This window comes from Crotalus tigris, unplaced genomic scaffold, assembly GCF_016545835.1.
Source record: "Crotalus tigris isolate CLP2741 ecotype Arizona unplaced genomic scaffold, ASM1654583v1 scf7180000018701.437623, whole genome shotgun sequence".
Lineage (NCBI taxonomy): Eukaryota > Metazoa > Chordata > Lepidosauria > Squamata > Viperidae > Crotalus > Crotalus tigris.
In genome coordinates this window covers 311760-332723 of record NW_024097155.1, presented here as the reverse complement: position 1 = coordinate 332723, position 20964 = coordinate 311760, and the positions used below count along the sequence as shown (strand labels likewise).

At 45.0% G+C, this 20964-nt stretch overlaps 1 protein-coding gene across 6 annotated transcripts in view; it reads left to right on the top strand.

Moving 5' to 3' along the window:
- Positions 1 to 2448: 2448 nt before the first annotated feature.
- Positions 2449 to 20964, top strand: part of GRIA3 (glutamate ionotropic receptor AMPA type subunit 3) — a 101997-nt gene continuing 83481 nt past the window's right edge. For 4 of the 6 annotated variants that reach the window (XM_039355626.1, XM_039355627.1, XM_039355625.1 and 1 more), the window contains exons 1-2: positions 2450 to 3166; positions 6439 to 6597. In XM_039355626.1, coding sequence (XP_039211560.1) covers positions 3076 to 3166; positions 6439 to 6597 — 250 coding nt within the window. In that variant the 5' untranslated portion in view covers positions 2450 to 3075. Of the gene's footprint in view, positions 3167 to 6438; positions 6598 to 20964 lie in introns of all 6 variants that reach the window. The other 2 variants (XR_005558178.1, XM_039355629.1) reach the window with 1 other exon arrangement.

Genomic DNA, 20964 nt, shown 5'->3' with positions numbered 1-20964 from the left:
AATTCTCCAACCTGCACCGCCATTACTGAGAATTCTGGTAATTCCTAGTCAGCCATATGCCCAGATGGAGAAAAAATTATTCTCAACAAAGTCAAAAGAGAAGTAGCTTGTGGAGGAGTTTTTTTTTTCTCCAGTTTGATGCTGAGGGAACAAATTAAGGAGACCCGAAGAAGCAATTCACTTAATGTCTGAATCTAAGCCAGGTCCAGTGCCAGGCTCAAAAGAATGATGGAAAGATGGAGAGAAAAAAGACCCTTCCATTTTCCCAATTGAACTTCCCTTTCCAGCCACATTTTTCTCTTTGCCCCCTCCCCCTTGAAACGTGCCCACCACAAACATACAAACAAGCACACACAGATATATGGGGGGGAAAGAGAGGGGGGAAGAGGGGAGAGAGAAGAGAGAGGGGGGGAGAGAGAGAGGAGAGAGAAAGTGGAGAGAGAAGGGGGAGAGAGAGAGGGGTGAGAGAGAGGAGAGAGGGGGAGAGAGAAGGGAGAGGGGAGAGAGAGGGGGGAGAGAGGAGAGAGAAAGGGGAGAGAGGAGAAAGAGAAGAAAGAGAAGGAGAGAGAGGGAGAGGAGAGGGGAGAGAGAGGGGAGAGGGGAGAGAGAGAGAGGGGAGAGAGGGGGGAGAAAGAGAGGGAGAGAGAGAGGAGAGAGGGGAGAGAGAAGAGAGAGGGGAGAGAGAGAGGAGAGAGAGGAGAGAGAAAGGGAAGAGAGGAGAAAGGGGAGAAAGAAAGGAGAGAGAGGTGAGAGGGGGGAAAGAGAGAGGGGGAGAGGGGAGAGAGAAAAGAGAGAGAGGAGAGAGAGGGGGGAGAGAGAGAGGAGAGAGAAAGGGGAGAGAGGAGAAGGAGGAGAGAGAAAGGAGAGAGAGGGGTAAGAGAGAGGAGAGAGGGAGAGAGAGGGGGGAGAGAAAGGGAAGAGAGGAGAAAGGGGAGAAAGAAAGGAGAGAGAGGTGAGAGAGAAGAGGGGGGAGAAAGAGAGGGAGAGAGAGAGAGAGGAGAGAGAGGGGGGAGAAAGAGAGGGAGAGAGAGAGGGGGGAGAGAGAAAGGAGAGAGAGAGAGATTGTGATCAATAGTATGTTCAAGCTGAATCTCTAATTCAGATAAAGTTCCTTCTTCCTGTTAACTAATTTCGCTCCCTCTGTTCCTATTGCTCTTTCTCCTTATTTCCCTTTCATCTTGCTTATTATCATTGCTCCCATCATGCCTGCTGCAAAGCATGGGCCTTCCTTGGAATTAATCAAGTTGTAGCTAATCAAACGGCTGGCATTAGCATAAAGTTCAGTTAATTGTCTCCCTTCCACTTTATGAGGAAATAACCTCATAAAGCACATTTCTGATTAGATAAAGGGCTCTTTCAAATAATAATAATAATAATTTTAAAAGGCAGTAAGATCCATCAGCCGGCTGCGGATGGTTTTAAGGAGAAATAAAGGAAAATGAGGAGTCTTGGCTTCACTATTAGCTCGGTATCTTTTTTTTCCTTCTATTTTTTTTTCTTTCCCATTTGCACTTAAGCTTTCTGTTTTATTTCTTCCTTTTTTCCCATCTTACTCTATTTTAGTTTGTATTAATTTTTACGCTTGTTTTTAAAACTTTGAGTAGCGTTGTATGGGGGAAAACAATTAAAGCAAGTCTTTACCCATTCAAGAACAGAAACATGGAGGGGGTATGCTGGATTGTGGAAATGGAAATCAATAGATTGCATTTTAGCCTGGTGAGCGTACTGGGTGCATTAACCTGGAGACTTTAATTTCTGGTTCAACATGCCATTTGCAAGCCCAGTGATAAAAACAAGTTCCTCCCTGTTCTTTGCATTGCTCTTTCCAGGATGGTTTTTCACGGTGGGTTTGCTTTTCCGGTGGTCTCCCATCCCGGCGTCTGCCAAGACAATGAGTAAAGAAAGCCCGATTAGGGCTGTCATCTGCCGCAGGTCCCTCCCCAGGCAAAGCACGCAGGAGCTCCGCTTCGCCCTGGGTCAACCTGCCTGGAAATCAAGGCTCGCACAGGACAAGGGCGTGGGAGTCCTTCCTTCCTTCCTTCCTTCCTTCCTTCCTTCCTTCCTTCCTTCCTTCCTTCCTTCCTTCCTTCCTTCCTCCCTCCCTCCCTCCCCTCTCTCCTGCCTTTCCTTCTTGCCTTCCTTCCCTTTCCTTCCTTCCTTCCTTCCTCCCTCCCTCCCTCCCTCCCCTGCACAGCACCTACTGGGAGCAGCGACCTTCCTTCCCTTTCTCCCTCTCCTGCCTCCCTGCTCAGCTTCACACAACCCGTTCTGCAAACGCGGTGGGTTTCGCGTGTCGTGGGAACCCATCCCGGTGGTCCAAGGAAAGCCGAGCCAAGGGCCACGTGGGAATCCACCCAGCCCTCCCCCTGCCTCCTCCTCCTCCTCCTCCTTCCCCCGAGCAAGCTTGCTGGGTGCCAACGGCCACCGCAGCTTTAAAGCCAGATCCACGTGAGCCGCGCGGCTGGCTGGCTGGCTGGCTGCCCCTCTCCCTCTCCCTCTCTCCCCCCCATTGCAGCGCCTCGCTCGGCTGCCTCCTCCTCCTCCTCTTCCTCCGCGGCGCCCCCCAGCCCGAGCCAGGCAGAAGCTCCGCGCTGCAGTTCTGCGCAAAGGAGCAAAGCGGCGGCGGCGGCGACGAATCGAAGTTTCCGCGCGACCCGGAGCTCCCCGCGTGACCCGATCCGCGGGTGGGCAGGCAGGCAGCCAGCCAGGCAGGCGGAGGGAGGGAGGGCCAGCGCGCCTCCTCCTCCTTCTCTGCCTGCCCGCCTTGCTTCCTTCCCACCCTCCTTCTTTCCTTCCCTCCTTCTTCCCACGCGGGGAGGGCGAGAGCGACCCTCGGCGGGCGGACGCGGCGGATCCCTCCCCGGCTGGACTGGCGAGCGAGCGAGCGAGAGGCGAAGGAGGGGCGGAAGAAACGGGGGGACCCCGCCGGCGCCCCACCTTCTTTCCAGCAGCAGTAGCAGCAGCAGCACAGCCGCCCCGCGGTTGCGCCGATGCCGGCCCGGCTAGTTGGGTGGTGGTAGCAGTCGCGGACCGGGCCAGCAGCTGCGGACTCGAACCCCGAGCCAGCGAGCGACCATGGGGCGACCCGCCGCTCCGACAGTCTTCCTCTTGCTCCTGGGGCTTCTGGCCGCCTCGCTCGCCGGCTTCCCCAACACCATCAGCATAGGTGAGAAGCGGGAGCCCCCCCCCTCACCCCCTTTTCCCCGACTCGCATGATCTTCATCTCCACCCTCCTCACGTTAAGTGTTGGATGAAAGCTTTGAGGCGAGGGGGGGGGGCTTGCTTCAGCTCAAAACTCCCTATCCAACTGCCTTTCCCCCCCCCCCTCCACCACCCCTTTCCTCCCCTCCCTCGGCTGCAATAACCCCACAAGGAGTTAGTTGCTCGCCGTTGGAGTTGGGACTACTCCGAATAGGGTACCCAACAATTGAGGGAAGCGGGTGGGGGGGGGTGGGCTGGAGGAATCTCAACTGAACGATTGAATTGAACGTAACGGTTTGGTCGCTTGGAAAGCGAGGGGGAATGCAGCGCAAGTGATCGGGCGCCGGGCTTTAATGCGGATTGGGATCCTTTGGCCCGCCTGCGGGATCTCTCGGCTGAAGTTGGGCGTTTCGGAAGCCAGCCGTGCCTTGCTTGGGTGCAAAGGAAGCGGATCCCTTCCCTTCCCTTCCCCGGGAGAACTGGCAGGGCAAAAAACTTCCGTGGAATTGTGCCACGCGGGGCCAGCCTGTCTGGGTCGGGGGTTGCTGTTTGCAAGCCCACCGAATGCCCTCCCCCCCCCACACACCGGGCTTCCCTTTGAAACTTTTTGGGGTTTGGTCTGAGCTGATGTGCCTGGGTTTTGAACCCACGTCCGGGAGCTGTCCAAGTGCTGCAAATGAAATCTGTTTTTGCAGGGTTTTTTTTTTTTTTTTTTTTGCCCTGGCATTTTTTTTTCTTTTTAATTTTTTTTGGGGGGGGGGCTGAAATACCCGGTTTGGCTCTCCGGGAGAGGGAGGGGCGAGAGAACCCCATGTGCCAGACAAATAAGATGAAGCATTCATGGGGTGCCCTTCCCCCCCCCAAGCTGGCACGGGGTACCCAGCCAAAACCGTGTGGGGGGGGGGAAGTGCAGGTGGATGATCAAAATAATCCGCGCCTTGTCTGTCTGCAACGACTCCGTGCTGCTGCAGCAAATGTGTGTGTGTGTGTGTGTGTGTGTTTGCGTGCGCGCGTGTTTTTTTTTTTTTTAATTGTTCTATGTGTAGGAGTGTAAAAATTGCCTGCCCACTTGGGTTCTTCTGGGGCACTGAAAAATGCCAAGCTGTACTTAAAAATAGCATTTTGTTTGTGGAGCATTTACCTCTTACGGTTTGCTCTCCCCCCCCCTTTTCCAGTTATATCTTATTTTGTTTCCTTCCCACCCCCTACGTGCTGTGCAGAAAGAACACGCGGGGGGGGGGCTTGTTTTGCTGCTGCTGCTGCACGGAAAAAGAGTTTGGTTGGGTGGGCTGAAGAAGGAACTAGAAAAGCGGACCCTTATTTTTCAGGGGTTCTATTCCACCCCACCAGCCTGAACACGATCAGGAATCTGGTGGCTAAATCCTACTGGTATGTCTAGTGTAACAAAGAGAAGGGCTGGGGGGGGGGTGTGTGTGACATGACAGCTGAATTCCCAGTACTTGAAGGGCTGTCACAGAGAAGAGGGAGAACTGATGTATTCTCCAAAGCGTCAGAGGACAGGGCAAGAAGGAATGGGTGAAAACTCCTTAAAGAGAAATCCAATCTAGAACTAAGGAGAAATTTCCTGACGGTGAGAATAATTAACCAATGGAACAGCTTGTCTCCTGGAGTTGTGGGTGCTTCATCACTGGAGCTCTTCCAGAAAAGATTGGACAGCCATTTGTCTGTGATGCACTCCTGCTTGAAAGAGGGGTTGGACTAGAAGACCTCCAAGGTCCCTTCCAGCTTCTCTTCTCTTCTCTTCTCTTCTCTTCTAGTCTAGTCTATATTCTAGTCTATATTCCATCCCATTCTACTCTACTCTCTAGTCTATATTCTAGTCTATATTCCATTCCATTCCAGTCTAGTCTATATTCTAGTCTATATTCCATCCCATTTTACTCTAGTCTAGTCTAGTCTAGTCTATATTCCAGTCTATATTCCATTCCATTCCATTCCATTCCATTCCATTCCATTCCATTCCATTCTATTCTATTCTATTCTATTCTATTCTATTCTATTCTATTCTTTCTTCTCTGCCCAGAAGGCAGCTGCAATCTGCCATTCTATTTGGTAGATAAGAATACCTTCAGGGCTAGTTGAAACTTTGCTTAGGGACCTTTTACCTCTGTTTTATTTAGGCTGCTTTGGAGGGCAGGGGAGGGAGCCACATAATTGCACATTTAAATCTGGTGATCCCTGGAGATCAGAGAGCTAGGTTTTCTCAGATCTGGGGTTCAGTACATGGTTTTAATCATTTCCCCCCCCTAAATAAGTCCATTCTGGTCTTTGAATAGCTGTACAGGTTTGGGACAGAATAGGCTTACCTGCCTTAGCCTTGGCTCTGACTGAGCATGGTTAGGCTGTGGTTCTTCTAGCCATTTAGCCTGAAGGATGCCTCTCTGAATGCAGCAGGATTTATTTCTGATCGCAGGGATGGAGAGAAGCAAATTCTGCCCTGAGCTTTCCTGCTTTGAAGTACATCTCTTCCCCAGTTCCATTTTCCAACACAGCCCTCTGTGGAAATTGACCCGGGAAATCAATCCCATGGACCGCCGCATATAACAATGCTCAGATCGGGCTGCGTTTTGGATTGGGGGGGGGGAAGTCCTGCCCAACTTGCTTGGGCTGATGCTGTAGGTAGGATGTCTCTTGGGGGTTTCGACCTTCTTGCTTGAAAGGGGTCTTGCAGGATTAGAAGCCCCCCCCCCTTCTCTGTGCCTCAGAAGAACTCACTACACAGAGGGACCTGGCTGAGCATAAACCTAGGTAGAATTCCCCTTGTACTTTATAGATTTGCTGCTTGGTCTGACTTGTCTCGCCTTTGAAACCCCTTTGCTTTTTCAACGGGGCTGAGTTCCAAATTAGCATGGCTGAGAATTACAGCCCAGCAGGATTTGAAAAGCCTCTCTGTGTGTGTGTGTATATGAGAGAGAGAGAGAGAGAGAGAGAGAGAGAGAGAGAGAGAGAGAGAGAGAGAGAGAGAGAGAGAGAGAGAGAGAGAGAGAGAAAGAGAGAGAGCAAGAGCAAGAGCAAGAGAGAACAACATTCCTGCATTGAAGATGTGAATGCAGATTTATGTAGCTTGCTGATTTTTGACATGAAATGTGGTCTTGGGTAACAGTAAATGCCTCAGGGCATTTTAAACCAGACGATCCTTCTGTTTTCTCCCAATCCTCAGTGTTGTTGGTTTTTTTTTGTTTTTTTAAAAAATATCCTATGTCTTCTCCATTGTAGGAGGACTTTTCATGAGAAACACTGTCCAGGAGCACAGCGCATTCCGATTTGCTGTGCAGTTGTACAACACAAACCAAAATTTCACAGAAAAGCCGTTTCATTTGAACTACCATGTGGATCATCTGGATTCTTCTAACAGTTTTTCAGTGACCAACGCATGTAAGTAGCTGGCTGGATTTTCTTACAATCCCACGTCCCCTGCTTAGTTTTCAAACCTTTCTTCTCTTCTTCCATCTGGTCTCTCCTTCTTTTTGCCCCAACATCCAGAGCTGCGGTATGAGAAACTACAGACTGTGTCACAGCAGCCAAGCATAAGGAGAAGTTAATTTATTGTGCAGGGCTTTCTGCATAGGACAAAATGGGTTGATTCTTACAGGCCAAATATGGATTGCTTTCTCTTCCTTCCTCTGAAGCCTTTGAAAGACCGAGGCAAAAAAGAGAGAGGAAAAAAAAAGACACATAAGTTCATTGTTGAGGTTTATATAAACTGATGTTCAGTGGTGATAGGGGGCATTATTTGACAAATAATATGTTTGCAGAAACTAGCATAGTGGCTGTTGTTTAAAGTGACCTTGGAATGATAAGGGGAGAATGGATTTTTTTTTTTTTGGCCCTTTTCTGCCTTAAAATAGCTTTTCTCCTTGCAAAGAATGTGTGTGCGTACATGTGTGTTTGTGTGTGTGAGAGAGAAACAGTGAGAAGGCAGTAGAAAGGGAGAGACGTCACCTAGGAATTGGAGGGCCAGGAGAGAAATGGTGTAGAAAGCTTGATGGGCTGGAAAGAAAGGAAAAAATTAGCACCACAGATGTATACAGTTTTTTTTCCTTCTTGTTTTGATGTCTCCTGTTCCACTTTCTTTCTGAGCAATTAAAAAAAGAAGGGATAGAGTAGGGTGAAGGAAAACAAATCCATTGACCTTTGATATACTGCAGCTGGTACTTCAAGTCCAATCAGGAAAGTCCAGTCTTAATGTTAGGAGATGTTTTGATTTGGGAGCAGGAATATTGATACAGATATGGTTTCTATCTTAGGGCCAAACGGGTCTCTTAGTTAGGGCCCAATCAACTTGAGAATGAAAGATAATGGATAAGCAGTAAATGAAGTCAGTTTACTCTAGAAAGAGTGCAGAGAAGAGCAACAAAGATGATCAGGGGACTGGAGGCTAAAACATATAAAAGAAATGGTTGCAGGAATTGGGTATGGCTAGTCTAGTAAAAAGAAGGACTAAGGGTAACATGATAGCAGGGTTCCAATATTTGAGGGGCTGCCACGAAGAAGAGGGGGGGTCACCTATTCTCCAAAGGACTTGGGCAGGGAAAGAAGAAATGGATGGAAACTAATCAAGGAGAGAAGCAACCTAGAACTAAGAAGGAATTTCCTGACAGTTAGAACAATTTACCGTGGACTAACTTGCTTTCAGAGGTTGTGGGTGCTCCATCACTGGAGGCTTTTTAGAAGACATTGGACAGCCATTTGTTTGGAATGGTATACGGTCTCCTGCTTGAGCAGGGGGTTGGATTGGAAGACCTCCAAGGTCCCTTCCAACTCAGCACTGGGTTGAGGTGGCTACATGGTGCCCCCAGCCAACTGATGCTGGTCAAATGCAGCATGGGAGAGGAGGAGAGGGAGAAAGAGACAGAGGGAGGGGCAAGGGAAAGGGAGAGAGAGAGAGGGAAGGAGAGGGAGATGGAGAAAGAGAGGGAGGGATAGGGATAGAGAGAGAGGGAAGGAGAGGGAGACAAAGAGAGAGGGAGAGAGAGAGAGAAAGAGACACAGACAAATTGAGAATCACAGTTCTTGAAACTAGCCAGGTGAATTTGACCCCCTCGAAACAAGGATCCCATGCATTCTGTCTTCTACGGCAGTGGAAACACAACAACAATCAATAACAATTTGTTAGTTTTTTCTTGATATTCTAAATTAGTTCCCTGCCATCTAATCCCAATCCTGGAAAGCAGTACTTTGATGCTTCAGCTGCTACTCAGTCTGAAATGGAGCGATATTTATGCAGCGTCAATCAATCTGAAATTGCACTGTATTATATTTATATACTCACTAGTGCTACATGACCTGCTGTGACAATGTTTTTGCCTTCCTTATTGCATCCCTTTTCTACGTGTGACCCAAGTAAAAAAACAACAACAACCACACAGATACACGAAATTGGATCTTGAACCTTGCTTAGCCTACAATCTGTGTCAGTTTCCTTAGATCTAAAGCCACGGCACATTTAATCAGATCAGAGAGTGATTTAACAGAGTGATGAGGAATTATGGAAAGGGTGAACATGCTGTGTGAACCTAGCCTGCCTGATTTATTTGTAGTTCAGTGGATTGTGGGTTAATTCAATCCCTAGGCTTAAGTGAGTTGTGTGAGCCTAGCTAGTGGGTTTGAATTTAGAAGTGTATTGATGATGTTGTTTGCATATCTTGGTCTTATTATTTTATTCAGCTGAATATGCAGACTGGGGTTGGTCATTCATTTATTTGTGTTGGGCTGATGTGCAATGGCCACATCTGGAAACCTTTGAAGACCACAGTAGATCTTTTCCTCCATCGGTGGAGGCTCATGCATCCATCTGGCTGTGTGTTCTGGATCTAGGATGCTTAACCCTACCCTTAAGAAAGAAAATGAGGAAGGATATTTGGGCCGTGCTCCTGTCTTTCCCTAAAATATTGCTGGGAATTCACTGTAAGTCAGGGGTCCTCAACCTAGGCAACTTTAAGACTTGTGGACTTATTTAGTTTTAGAACTTGCATCAGTTTTCAAGTTTTATTTCTCATATCTTCTTTATGTGCATCACAGACATTTGGGGAGCAGTTTTCCATAAACTTCACCTTATCCTTATCATTTAAGGACTTAGTGTAATCCTCTTTGAGGTGCAGTCTGTCTGAATTTAATATGTATTTGAAACTCAACTTTGTTTTCACCCAATTTGAAGACAGCAGCATAAATATTGTTTGATTTGAGGAGTGGCAAACAATTTATATTTGTTCATGTTAAAATGCAACATTCTGTCTCATTTCTAACTGTAGATATGGCTTCCCTTACATGTTCTACTAGGATAATCTCCACTTGAATAACTACACAGCCTCGTTTTCTTAATCTGAGGAATCCATAGATGATTATAATTTGCTGATCATGCAGGGTTCTGGAAATAGCCGTAATCGCCAACCTTTAATTTAGTGTTTAATCATGGTGATGTATTAAAATGGGCATCTCTTGTTAATTATTGCTCCACTGTTATTATTAAGGAACCCGTGTCTGACAAATATGGAATACATCATCATCAGTTACGAATCTTGGTGTCCTGATGAGAGTTAGGGACATTAATCAAGGAGAGACTCAACCTAAAAATAAGGAGAGATTTCCTGATAAAGTGAGAACAATTAATTGGTGGAATTACTTTTCTCCAGAAGTTGTGGGTGTTCCATCACGGGAGGGTTTTGAGAAGAGATTGGATGACCACTTATCTCTGCTTAAACAGGGTAGTTGGACTAGAAGACTTCCAAGATCTCTTCCAACTTGGTTATTCTGTAATCTAGAAGGCCACTACTATTTTATGGAAGACTTCGGCTGGATGTGATCATAGAGATGTTTCTCCTGTTCTCCTATTTTTCAGGCTGGGACCAGCTTATTTTTTTTCAAGAAGGCTTAGCTGCAAGGCATAAACCTAGTGGCCCTATTGTTTCATTTAAATGTTCCTAGTATTTGTAGGTCCAATGTCTTTGACTAGGCAACTCCTCATAGATCAATGTGATTGTTAGAACTGCCATCTGTTTTTCATGCTCATATTAGTCAGCGTTGTATGGCAGAGAATGCCCTAATTCTTTGGGACAGAGATGACATTTCTATCCGTTTGGCAATAGCTCTTCGTCAGATGAATTGATTTAAAGCAGACCAGTTCTAACTTTTTGTGAGCAAGTGGAAAAGAGCCGCAACCTGTCCCTGTTCCAGTCCTTTTCCATCCTACTTGATGCACAGCAGCATCTGTTGGCCAAGTGCATTGAGGAAAGGCTGGGAAAGGTGACCTTCCAGGAATAAAAAAGCTTACCTGATGATATATTATAAACGGTGGGTGATGGTGGAAACGTTATTTGTGGGCTTGGATAGGGAATATTTAAAGATTTTGCAGCTACAAATAAATAAACCAAATGGAGGCTATTCGTGCCAAACCTGAAAGTAATTTTTTTAAACATCTGAAGATATTTATAGTCATATGCCAAGGGTGATTCCCTATCTTTCTGCAAATGAGCTACTGATTGCCATTCTTGATGGGTTCACTTGACTTATGATTTTATTTATTTATTTGTATCTATCCTGCCTGTATTATTTTTAAAAAATAACTAAAGGTGGCGAAAACCTTCTTCCTATTTTCCCCACCACAACAACTCTTGAGGTGAGTTTGGCTAAGAGACAAGGACTGGCCCAAGATCACCCATCTGGCTTTCATGCCTAAGGCGGATCAGAAATCACAGCTCCTGGTGATTGGCCCACAATCACACAGCTGTTTTTCTTGCCTAAGGCAGAACAAAAATCACTTGTCCTGATTAATTGGCCCAGAAACACCCAGCTAGCTTTCATGCCTAAGGTGGAATCTCCTGGTGATTGGCCCAAAGTTGATTCCATGCTTCCATGCCTAAGGAGGAACTAGAACTCACTGTCTCCTGGTGATAAGTCTAAAGTCACCCCGCCGGCTTTCCTAGATAAGGTGGGACTTGGATTCAGTCTTTTGCTTTCCGGCCTTAACCACTAGACCAGGGGTCTGCAACTTTGACAACTTTAAGACTTGTGGATTTCAGCTCCCAGAATTCCTCAGCTGAGGAATTCAGAGAGATGAAGTCCACAAGTCTTAAAGTTGTCAAGGTTGCAGACCCTTGCACTAGACCAAATGGGCTCTCCGCAGATGTTTTTCTTCTTATAGTCATCTGGCTTCTCATCCTTCCTCAAGGATTGTTGTCCAATATGCTTGTGCTCTGCAAGCAATAGGTGATTTAACAACAGCTGCAAGTTGATGTAGATACATGTTGTCCTTAAACCTGCCTAGGAAATTCTAGGATTTGTATGTCTAGGATAGGTGGCCAAGAATCTCTTCTTGGTCCATCTCAGTATTTTACCCATCATGACTTTGAGATGGGAAATGGGTGAACTACAAAAGATGTATAAAATGAACCCAAGTTTTATCACCGTGGATTGTCTGATAAATTGGCTGCTTGAGGCAGAGGAGAATCAGGTGGACCAGCCCCATCCCAAGTACAAAAGCTCAGTAGATCTTACAATCTACTTACTTCTACCCAGTAGATCTTACAGTCTCTTACTTCTACTCTGACAGTGGCATAGCAAACAACTTCTAAGGGCGAATTTAATGTTTTTCTGCCAGTACTTCTCATGAATCAGCATCTATCAGTTGACCTAACAATGGGGCCGTCCTTGAGCATGGAAAGGTGCATGTTGCTGGTACTGGGTGGTTGATCTATGGAAGTGAGTTTTATTGGGGGTTCAGTAATGCCTTTCTAGTTTTAATTTTTGTTTAGTTGATAACTGTATTGTGCTTTCATTCTTGTCGGCCACCCAGAATTCCTTTCAATTGATGGGCATCCCTATACCTTTGTCCAATAAACAAATGAGGGTGATTCAAATAGAGATGAAAGAGACACATATTAATTCCAGAACTGTCATGACCAAAAATGAAAGAGGTGTTTGTTTGAAGATGGTCGAGCTAAAAAAATTTTAAATTTTATTTTAAGAATGTTTTCTGAGATTGAACTCACCCATGATTTCAGGTCAATTAATGATGTGGGTTTAGCTGCCATGATGCAAATCCCGCTTTTGTCAACCATGCCTTATGGAACAGATAGCGGTGGTTTAGTCAACAAACTTTGGCTTAGCATCCTGTGTGAACTGGTCCTTGTTGCCTCAGAAAGGAAACTTCCCTCTGAGTTTATGGTGTCTAGTGTGTTGTAAATTGGGGCACGTCTGAAGTAGGACCAAACTATTTTGAAAAAAGCAGAGAAGGGAAATTTTGGAGGCTGAAAAAAAAAAAAAAGACTCCCCAATGCCATTTGGTCAAACCACTTTCTTTTCTTCATCCAGTTCCCTCTCTGTGATAGTTCATCTTATGTCAGCTGTTCATGCTTGTGTTGATGTTTTTCCTATTTTGGGAGATGTGATGGATAAGCAGAAATGCTTTTTTAAAAAAAGACCCCTGTTTGGGTTTCCCCCCACTTATAGGTGATTTAGATGTTAGTGATCTTTGCAGGCTTAAGCTTTTTGTGGCCCTTAAGGTAGGAAAAGAAAAACCACTGATGAATGCAGGAGCTAACTTGCTTTATAAGTCCAAGCTGTGTAACCAAAGGCTGAGCCAGCAGGTGGATGCTGCTGAGATGTTGCGGGGGTTTTTTGGCTCACGCACGGAGTAAGACATCTTTTGCTGGAATATGGTGCAACAGGACAGCGGCAATGCCCAACTTTATCACGGGTGGGTCTCTGTCTAATTCCTCTCCTCCTTTTCCCCCTGGATTTAAATTAACTCCTCCGTCGGCCTCGGATACTATTAAGGTTTGAATGGATGCTTTCAAGTTCTCGCGTGCCTCTGCTGTCTCTTTCTAGTTTGTGCCTGTAGTGTACACTCTACCATATTCCTGAAGCCACTGCAGTGTCAGCTCATTAGCAAACAGATCGCATATTTCTCTCTCCCCCCCCCACTTCTGCATTGTCATTGCAAAAAAAAAAAAAAAAGCCGTTGTACACCTTTAAGGCCAAGAAATGGACTGTTAGATCACGTACTATTTACAGAGAATGTTTAGAAAAGCGAGTGCAAAGCTTGAGTGACTGATTCCTCTCTTAGAACATTCCAAGAAAGGGCTGGCTTGAAGGCTAAAGAAAAACCCTGCAAAGGGACCATCCTTTTTAGTAAAATACACAAGCCCCAAAGCTGTGCTTTGCAAAAGGCAGGGGATGTCAGTTTTCAGTATTGCCTGGAGCAGATTTTTCTGGGACCCATCCTTAGCCCTGCTGCTTGTGTGCATATTTCTTAACGCCCCTGGACCAGTCTGCTCTCTTTGCCCCAGCTCCATCATTTTCCTTAAAGAAGGGACAAGTACCTGGGATTGTTTTTGTTTTTTTTTTGCCTTTGTTTGCTGTGAGAGGTTCTCATTGTCTTTGTTTGGGTGAGGTTTTCGGGGTCTCCATTCCTTCCTTCCTTCTCCTTGAGGGTGATTTACAATCCATCTTGCAGAGGGTAGAGATTTAAGGAAGGGCAGACGTAGGGAAAAGTCTGCAGCTGCCACTACAGAGATGGCGTTCTAGGAATTCCATGCACGGTAGACTGGTGAACCAAGACTCAGATGGGACCAATTTATCTGGCAGGCTTTGTCCCATCTCCTGCGACGCTTAACTTGATGCTGCAGCATGAATGTTTCCTCCTGGCAGTAGACAAACAGATTCTTCCTGTACCTTTGGCTCTCCCCTGGGAAAAGAATGGCAGTGCTCAAACTAGCCAGTTTACGACTTTCCAGGGTCTCTTTTGTGGACAGCTTCGCATGGAACAAAAGGGGAGGAGAAGCAAGGTTAACAATCCAAGAAGCAAATTGATTTGGGGCAGTAACCTTCCTTGAGTCCATATGAGTTGTTCAAAGACTTTGTCGATATCAATCTTGCCAATATTTAAAGTTTTCTGCCCCTAAGAGAATCTTCCATTTTTCTACCTTGTTCTCCAGATGTTTAAGAGATTCTTTCCAATTTCTTTCCATGGTGTTTTTGAACCTTTTGTGATTGACAGGAAATAGGATGTTCCTTGTCGGGTTGTCATCTGTATGGTCCAAAAAAATCAAGATGGCAACCACAAGGGTAGGATCAAAGCTCTACTCAATTTTGTGTGCATTCATAAAAACAGGTAGGGCTTTGCATGTGTCTTTGTGGTTGCTATCTTGATTTTTCTTTTAACCATATCCTGCGGTCACCCTTGCATTTATTATGGACCTTTCCTTCTCTAAAAAGCCTTTCCCAGTTTGAAAAAAGCACCACGACTGGATGTCTTCCATTTAATCTTCCCTTGCAATTTAATTGAAGAAAAGCTGGAGACCATTGGAGAGATCACGATATGGTCAAAAGCAGTTTGCATATACGCCTTGGTCCTCTTGAAATGAAGACAGTCCAATAACATTACAAATTTCTCTTTTCCTTTAAAAAAAAAACTGCTAAAAGTGGAATCTCTTGCCTCACACTGAGGGACAACTGGTGAGAAAAATAAATTGATGGAGAAGTTTTCTACACAGAAAAGCCCTATATAAGTACCTGAAGATCTTATCCAGTCTGGTAATAAAATGTCTTTAAATAAACAACCAAGTTCAGAGAACACCAAGGACTCCACGGTTCAACCTTGAGCTACAGATAGTCTCTTCTGTTAATATAGTGTTAGGTTGTCCACTCTATTGGGAGAATGGCAGAAGGGCTTCTGGAGAGTCCATGTGGTTCTGAATACAGACAGGCACTTGATTAGATAGCAGTAGCACTTAGACTTATCTACCACTTCATAGTGCTTTACAGACCTCTCTAAGTGGTTTACAAAGTCAGCATCTTGCCCCCCAACAACCTGGGTCCTCACTTTACTGACCTCGGAAGGATGGAAGGTTGAGTAAACTTGAGCTGGTCAGGATCAAACTCCAGGCAGTGAGCAGAGTTAGCAATAGCACTTAGACGTATCTACCACTTCACAGTGCTTTACAGACCTCTCTAAGCAGTTTACAGAATCAGCATCTTTCTTGCCTCCAACAATCTGGGTCCTCATTTTGCTGACCTCAGAAGGATGGAAAGCTGAGTCAACCTTGAGCCTGTGAGAACTGAACTGCCGAACTGCTGGCAGGTGGCAGTCAGCAGAAGTACCCTGCACTACTGCATTTTAACCACTGCGCAACCACAACTCAGTGGTGCAGTGCTTCAAATGACCATGACAATGTGTTTCTTTGGCTCAGTTTTTCTTTTGTGTTCTTGTTTTGCTTTTTATCAGCAGCCAAAGAAGCCACTGATACTGGATATTAATCCACAAAATCAATTACAGGGAAAAACAGTCTGGTTTTCGAATATCAAAACAGCAGCACAATGTCGGCCCTTTTCATGCTTCAAAAACATCAAGCATAGTGTTAAACTGTGACTTCAAGCAGTGAGATTTTGGTCATAACACAATGGAGGACACCCTTGAGGAAAATTCCCATGAAATTAATTAGTCAGCTGAGGAGGTCTCCCATGTCTATTCACAGAGCACATTTGCTATGTGTGTAGATACGAAAATGCTCACCAAGGAAGAAAGAAGAAAAGAAGAAATATCAAAATGTCATTCCAAAGGAGGAGCTGGTGCGATACACTATAGTGAGCCGGTTGTTGGCAGCAAATACATTTAATAATAAATATGTTATTATAATATTATTACTATGATCAAACAGTCCTCTAGATGTTGAACTGGATTTGGAATTTTTGTCCATCTGTTGAGTCCTTCCCAAGAACCTGGGGCAGGCAGATGTGGTTGTTTGATGGTGTTCAACGTATCGTTGCTGGATGTAAACTCTTCTGAATAGAGATGCCTTTTGCAATTGACTAAGTTTGTCAATGCCTTGGAATAAAGCTGCCTTTTGCAATTGACCAATGGTGAATTTGTCAGTGGTGCTCCAGATGTTTTGGGATTACACTCAAGGCGGCTATTACTATTGGTACTATCCTTGCTTTCTTTTGCCACAGTTGTTCCACTTCTATTTGCAGGTCTTTGTATTTTGTGATTTTTTTCTGCAGTTCTTTTGCTTTGTTGTTATTATTTAGCCTATCTACAACTCAAATCTGACATTATCAATTATGATAATATCTCCCATTCTGTCTCTTTAATTCTTGGTTTGCCCTTATTTCTGTTATTATGAAATGGGACTTGCAGCCACCATCCTTCAACATGGACTTTAGAAAGAGACCACCAGAACAAAATGGAGCTAAATTTTTTTTTTAAAAAAAAGCAAAACCTTTGTTTGATCATTTGGGCCTGAATAGAGACAGTAGCTTTTCATCTCTTCCCACAATCAATTTGACACCGCAAAGCCAGTTGCCATCAATTACTGTTGTAAGAAAAAGTCGCTTGTGTTTACTTTGCATGCCTTCACTTTAATTGAACTGTCATATCCTGTCTCTGCCACTTAACTCCACTGCCTCTCTCACTATATATCTCTGCTGCAGTTGAGAATGCTGGCTTTTGAATCTGATGAGGTTAGCTCTAGTTCATATAAAGTTTAAATTTCATAATTATTTTGCTCGTGTTTCAGTCACAGAACAGTTCTGACCCAGTCTGATGGGAGACCATTCAGTCTTGTTGAAGGCACGCAGTCACCAATATCTTTGTAAAAGAGAGTAGAGGAGTACAAAGAATCTTGAAGGAAATATGTGGCAACTATTAGGAAATGAGAACTTAGCCTGGGAAAACGGGAAAGGATGGGAAAGAAACTCAATATTGGTTTGGCTTGATTCTTTGGTACAAGAGGGAAGGAAGAGGAAACAGAGGCTTTCAACTCTTCTTATTGTACTGAATATCAATAAAGTAGCGTTCTAGAATTTCCTATGTCTATTTCTTCAGACACAGGATGGAGGCTGTCAGGCGCCAAAGATCAGATCCACACATGACGTCTCAATTAAATTATCTATTGCTAAACAGGCTATGCATAGGAATCTTCTCAAGTAACAGTTGGCACCTGCTTGGAGTTAGATAAAGGTGAACAGAATCCAAATGGGCTTGGATTTAATCTGCTTGTGGCTATGTAGGGATTCTAGGCTGATCCCTCTTTTAACTCCAGCCCCAGCTTTTGCCACTTCTTATCCTAGAGCAGGGGTAGGCAACCTTGGCTCTTTTATGACTCATGGACTTCAACTCCCAAAATTCCTGAGCCAGCCATGCTGAGGGGAAAGGGGGAGGTTTCCAAGCTGAGCCATGCTGGCTGAGGAATTCTGGGAGTTGAAGTCCATGAGTCATCAAAGAGCCAAGGTTGCCTACCCCTCTCCTAGAGGGATTGACCAAGGTGAAATAGTAGTTTTCCACTATCTCCAGCCATGATAGAGATGAATAGGAGGCTGTACCTTTTCAGTTGCCCTTTGCCATCTTCATTGTTTCTCACAACTTGTATTTTTACAAATCTTGATTGTGTTGCCACCTCCCATCTCTTTTAGTTTTAAATTTTCCTTGTGAGGCAAAGGCTCCAGGGTGCTTGTCTTTAAATGTCTGCTCTTCTTCCATGTTTTCCCATAACCATCCCTTTAGCCTTGTCTCAGAAAAAATGTTCTAGCAGTAAAAGCTAAAAGGAGAACAGCAGAAGGGTTTGGAGATTTGCCAACATGTGCATTGAGATAGAGAATCTGTCCTCCAGGCGTTGAATTTCAATTCCCAGCATCCCCAACAGTTTGGTCATATTGCTTGGAATCCATGATCACTGAAAACCTAATAAAAAATGGAAGGGCCCAGAGTAGATTTTTCTGCTTGGGTTTTTTTTTTCCATGCTTTGCTAATAATTTTAAACGAGAATTTTAAATCTGCTAATATCTGTTAATATAACCTATCTACAAATGTATATCTGCTAATCATTTTAAAAGAGAGTTTTAATCATTTTAAAAGAGAGCTTTGATTCAGGCATAGAATCAAAATCACGTGATTAGTACAGCTTTATAAAACCTTAGTAAGACCACACCAGTTTTGGTCACCACATTTACAAAAAAGAGACTTTGTTGAGATTTTGGGGAAAGTGCTGAGAAGAGCAACTAAGATGATTAAAGGCCTGGAAATGAAAACATATGAAGAACAATTGAGGGATACTATATGGCTAGTCTAGAGGAAAGAAGAACTAGGGGTGACATGAAAGCAGTATTTGAGGGGCTGCCACAAGGAGGAGAGGGTCAATGTATTTTCCAAAGCACCAGAAGGCAAGGCAAGAAACAAATGGATGGAAACTAATCAAAGATGGAAGCAAACTGGAATTAAGGAGAAACTTCCTAACAGTGAGGACAATTAACCAGTGGAACAGCTTGCCTCCAGAAGTTGTGGGTGCTCCATCACTGGAGGTTTTTAAGAAGAGACTAGGCAGCCATTTGTCTGACATGGTATAGGGTTTCCTGCCTGAGCAGGGGGTTGGACTAGATGACTTCCAAGGTCCTTCCAGCTCTGTTCTAAACTAAATTGAGATTTAAGGGGGAGTGATGTCTGTCTCCAAAACGTGCTCTGGTTTAGTGTTTTCAGCAATTGGAGGCGACCCCCTTTCCGACAGAGAAAGCGGAAGGTGCAATTGTGTCCCATTTTGTTGAAATGGGCTCTTAAAAGTTCACGCATCCTTCCTGCTGTCATTTAACTAATTGCGTGCGAATCAATTTCCAAGCTTCTTCACTCACCTTCCTCCCTCAATCTTGAAGTCTCCAGGGAGATGCGGAGCAGATGGCGGAATGCCTGTCACTTCTCTGTCTTTATCGCTTGCAATCTGTTTTTCAAGACATGTTTCCCCCACCACCACCACCATCACCCTGTCATGTCGCTCTCTGTGGAAAACTCCTGAGAAAGATACTAAGAGAGAAGGGGAATCAAACAGCACCTCTAGGAAACAAGGGCCAAGATCCACAGAATGCTCCAAGACGGATGTTCTCCAGTTTTGCAGCTAGAGTCACTTGTGTGCATTTTCCCCACAAATAAAATAAACGATTTCAACCAGAGGTCTCCAAACTTGGCAACTTGTGGACTTCAACTCCCAGAATCCCTCAGCCATTCCTCATGCTGGTCGAGAAATTCTGGGAATTCCTCAAGCCAATTCGAATGACAGGTCGTTCTCGACTCACGAACCACAACCAAGGCCCACATTTTTGTCGTTAAACGAGATGTGGCTTAAGTGAGCTTTGCCCCATTTTTCTTGCCACCGTTGTTAAGCGAATCACTGCAGCTGGTAAGTTAGTAACCCGGTTGTTAAGCGAGTCCGTCTCCCCCCTTGACTTTGCTCGTCAGAAGTTCGCCAAAGAAGGATCACATGACCCCCCCCAGGACGCTGCGGCCGTCATAAATAGGAGCAGTTGCCAAGCATCAGAGTTTCGATCACATGACCGTGGGGAGGCCACAAAGGTCGTAACTGTGAAAAATGATCCTAAATCAAATTTTCCCAGTGCTGTTGTAACTTTGGACGGTCCCTAAATGAACCATCTGTACTTGGTCAGAGTAGAATGGTGGAAGACGGTACAGATTAACAAATGCAGAGAAAGATCAGTATAAAAGTTTGGTGTTTCTGCTCGGATTGGGAATGGCGTTCTTCTTCTAGTGCCACTTTATTCTGCTGGCCAAAATTACGGCAAGTAGCAGATGAACCTCATGTTCAGTTTTCATAACTTCTGTGACTCGAGCATCATGCTCTTAGGAAACAAGGAAACGTCCCATATGGTCTGCTCGCCCAATCTAATCATTTGATTGTAATCTTGTCAGCAGAATGACCTGAAAGGGGAAGGGACTGAAATCAGAAAAGAAGGGAGGAACTGACAGGAAGGAATTTACACTTTTCCTCCAAAGCTGTTCCTGATGTGGGCTTGGAGAAGGTTTTTGTGAAATTTGCCCACTTCTTCGTTTATCACCGCTCACTCCATTTCCTTCTAAACCAGGAGTGTCCAACTTTGACCACATTAAGGCATGTGGATTTCAACTCCCAGAATTCCCTAGCCAGCATGGCTGGCTGAGGAATTCTGGGAATTGACGACCACAGGTCTTAAAGTGGTCAAGGTTGGACATCCCTGTTCTAAACCCTAACCCTGCTGCTTCCTAGAGATGGAAGGACTGGGAAGGGAGTTTCCAAGTGTGGCTGTTGCTTCTCCAGGCTTCCAAGACTCATTGGTATTCCTCGTGGACACCAGCAGGACTAAGGCGCCTTATTGTGGATACCTCAAAAGGACCCCTCCCCACAGCGGCCTGAACTTCAGAGGTTATTGAGAATTCTGCAAACGGTACTGGGAATAAGATTTGTTGCAAAGACGCTTTCTACTGTACAAGTAGATTTTGCTTAAAAAAAACCCCAAAAAACATGTAACAGAATATATTTGTAGATTCGTTGTGTTTCAGCTGGCCCAAGCAGAGGAACATACTGTATGTCACTAAGAATGCAGATTAGGATGAACAGATGCTGTGGACATCGAAATCTCTACGCGCGGTTTTCTTTTCTGTTCATTTTCATTCCATGCGTTGTATAAATTACCAAATTTGAATTAGTCGTCTAATTCAGGGGTCCCCAACCCCCAGTCCGTGGACCGGCACTGGGCTGTGGCATACCAGAAACCAGGCCATGCAAACAAATGAAGCCCCGTGTGGGATGCAGGCAGTATGTGAAACCACACCCCCTCCGGTCCCTGGTGTCCAAAAGAATGGAGGTCACTGGTTTAATTAGATTCTCTCTCTCTCTCTCTCTCTCTCTCTCTCTCTCTCTCCCTCTCCCCCCCTCTCTCTCCCTTTCTCTCTCTCTTTTTTCTCTCTCTCTCTCGCTCTCTCTTTTT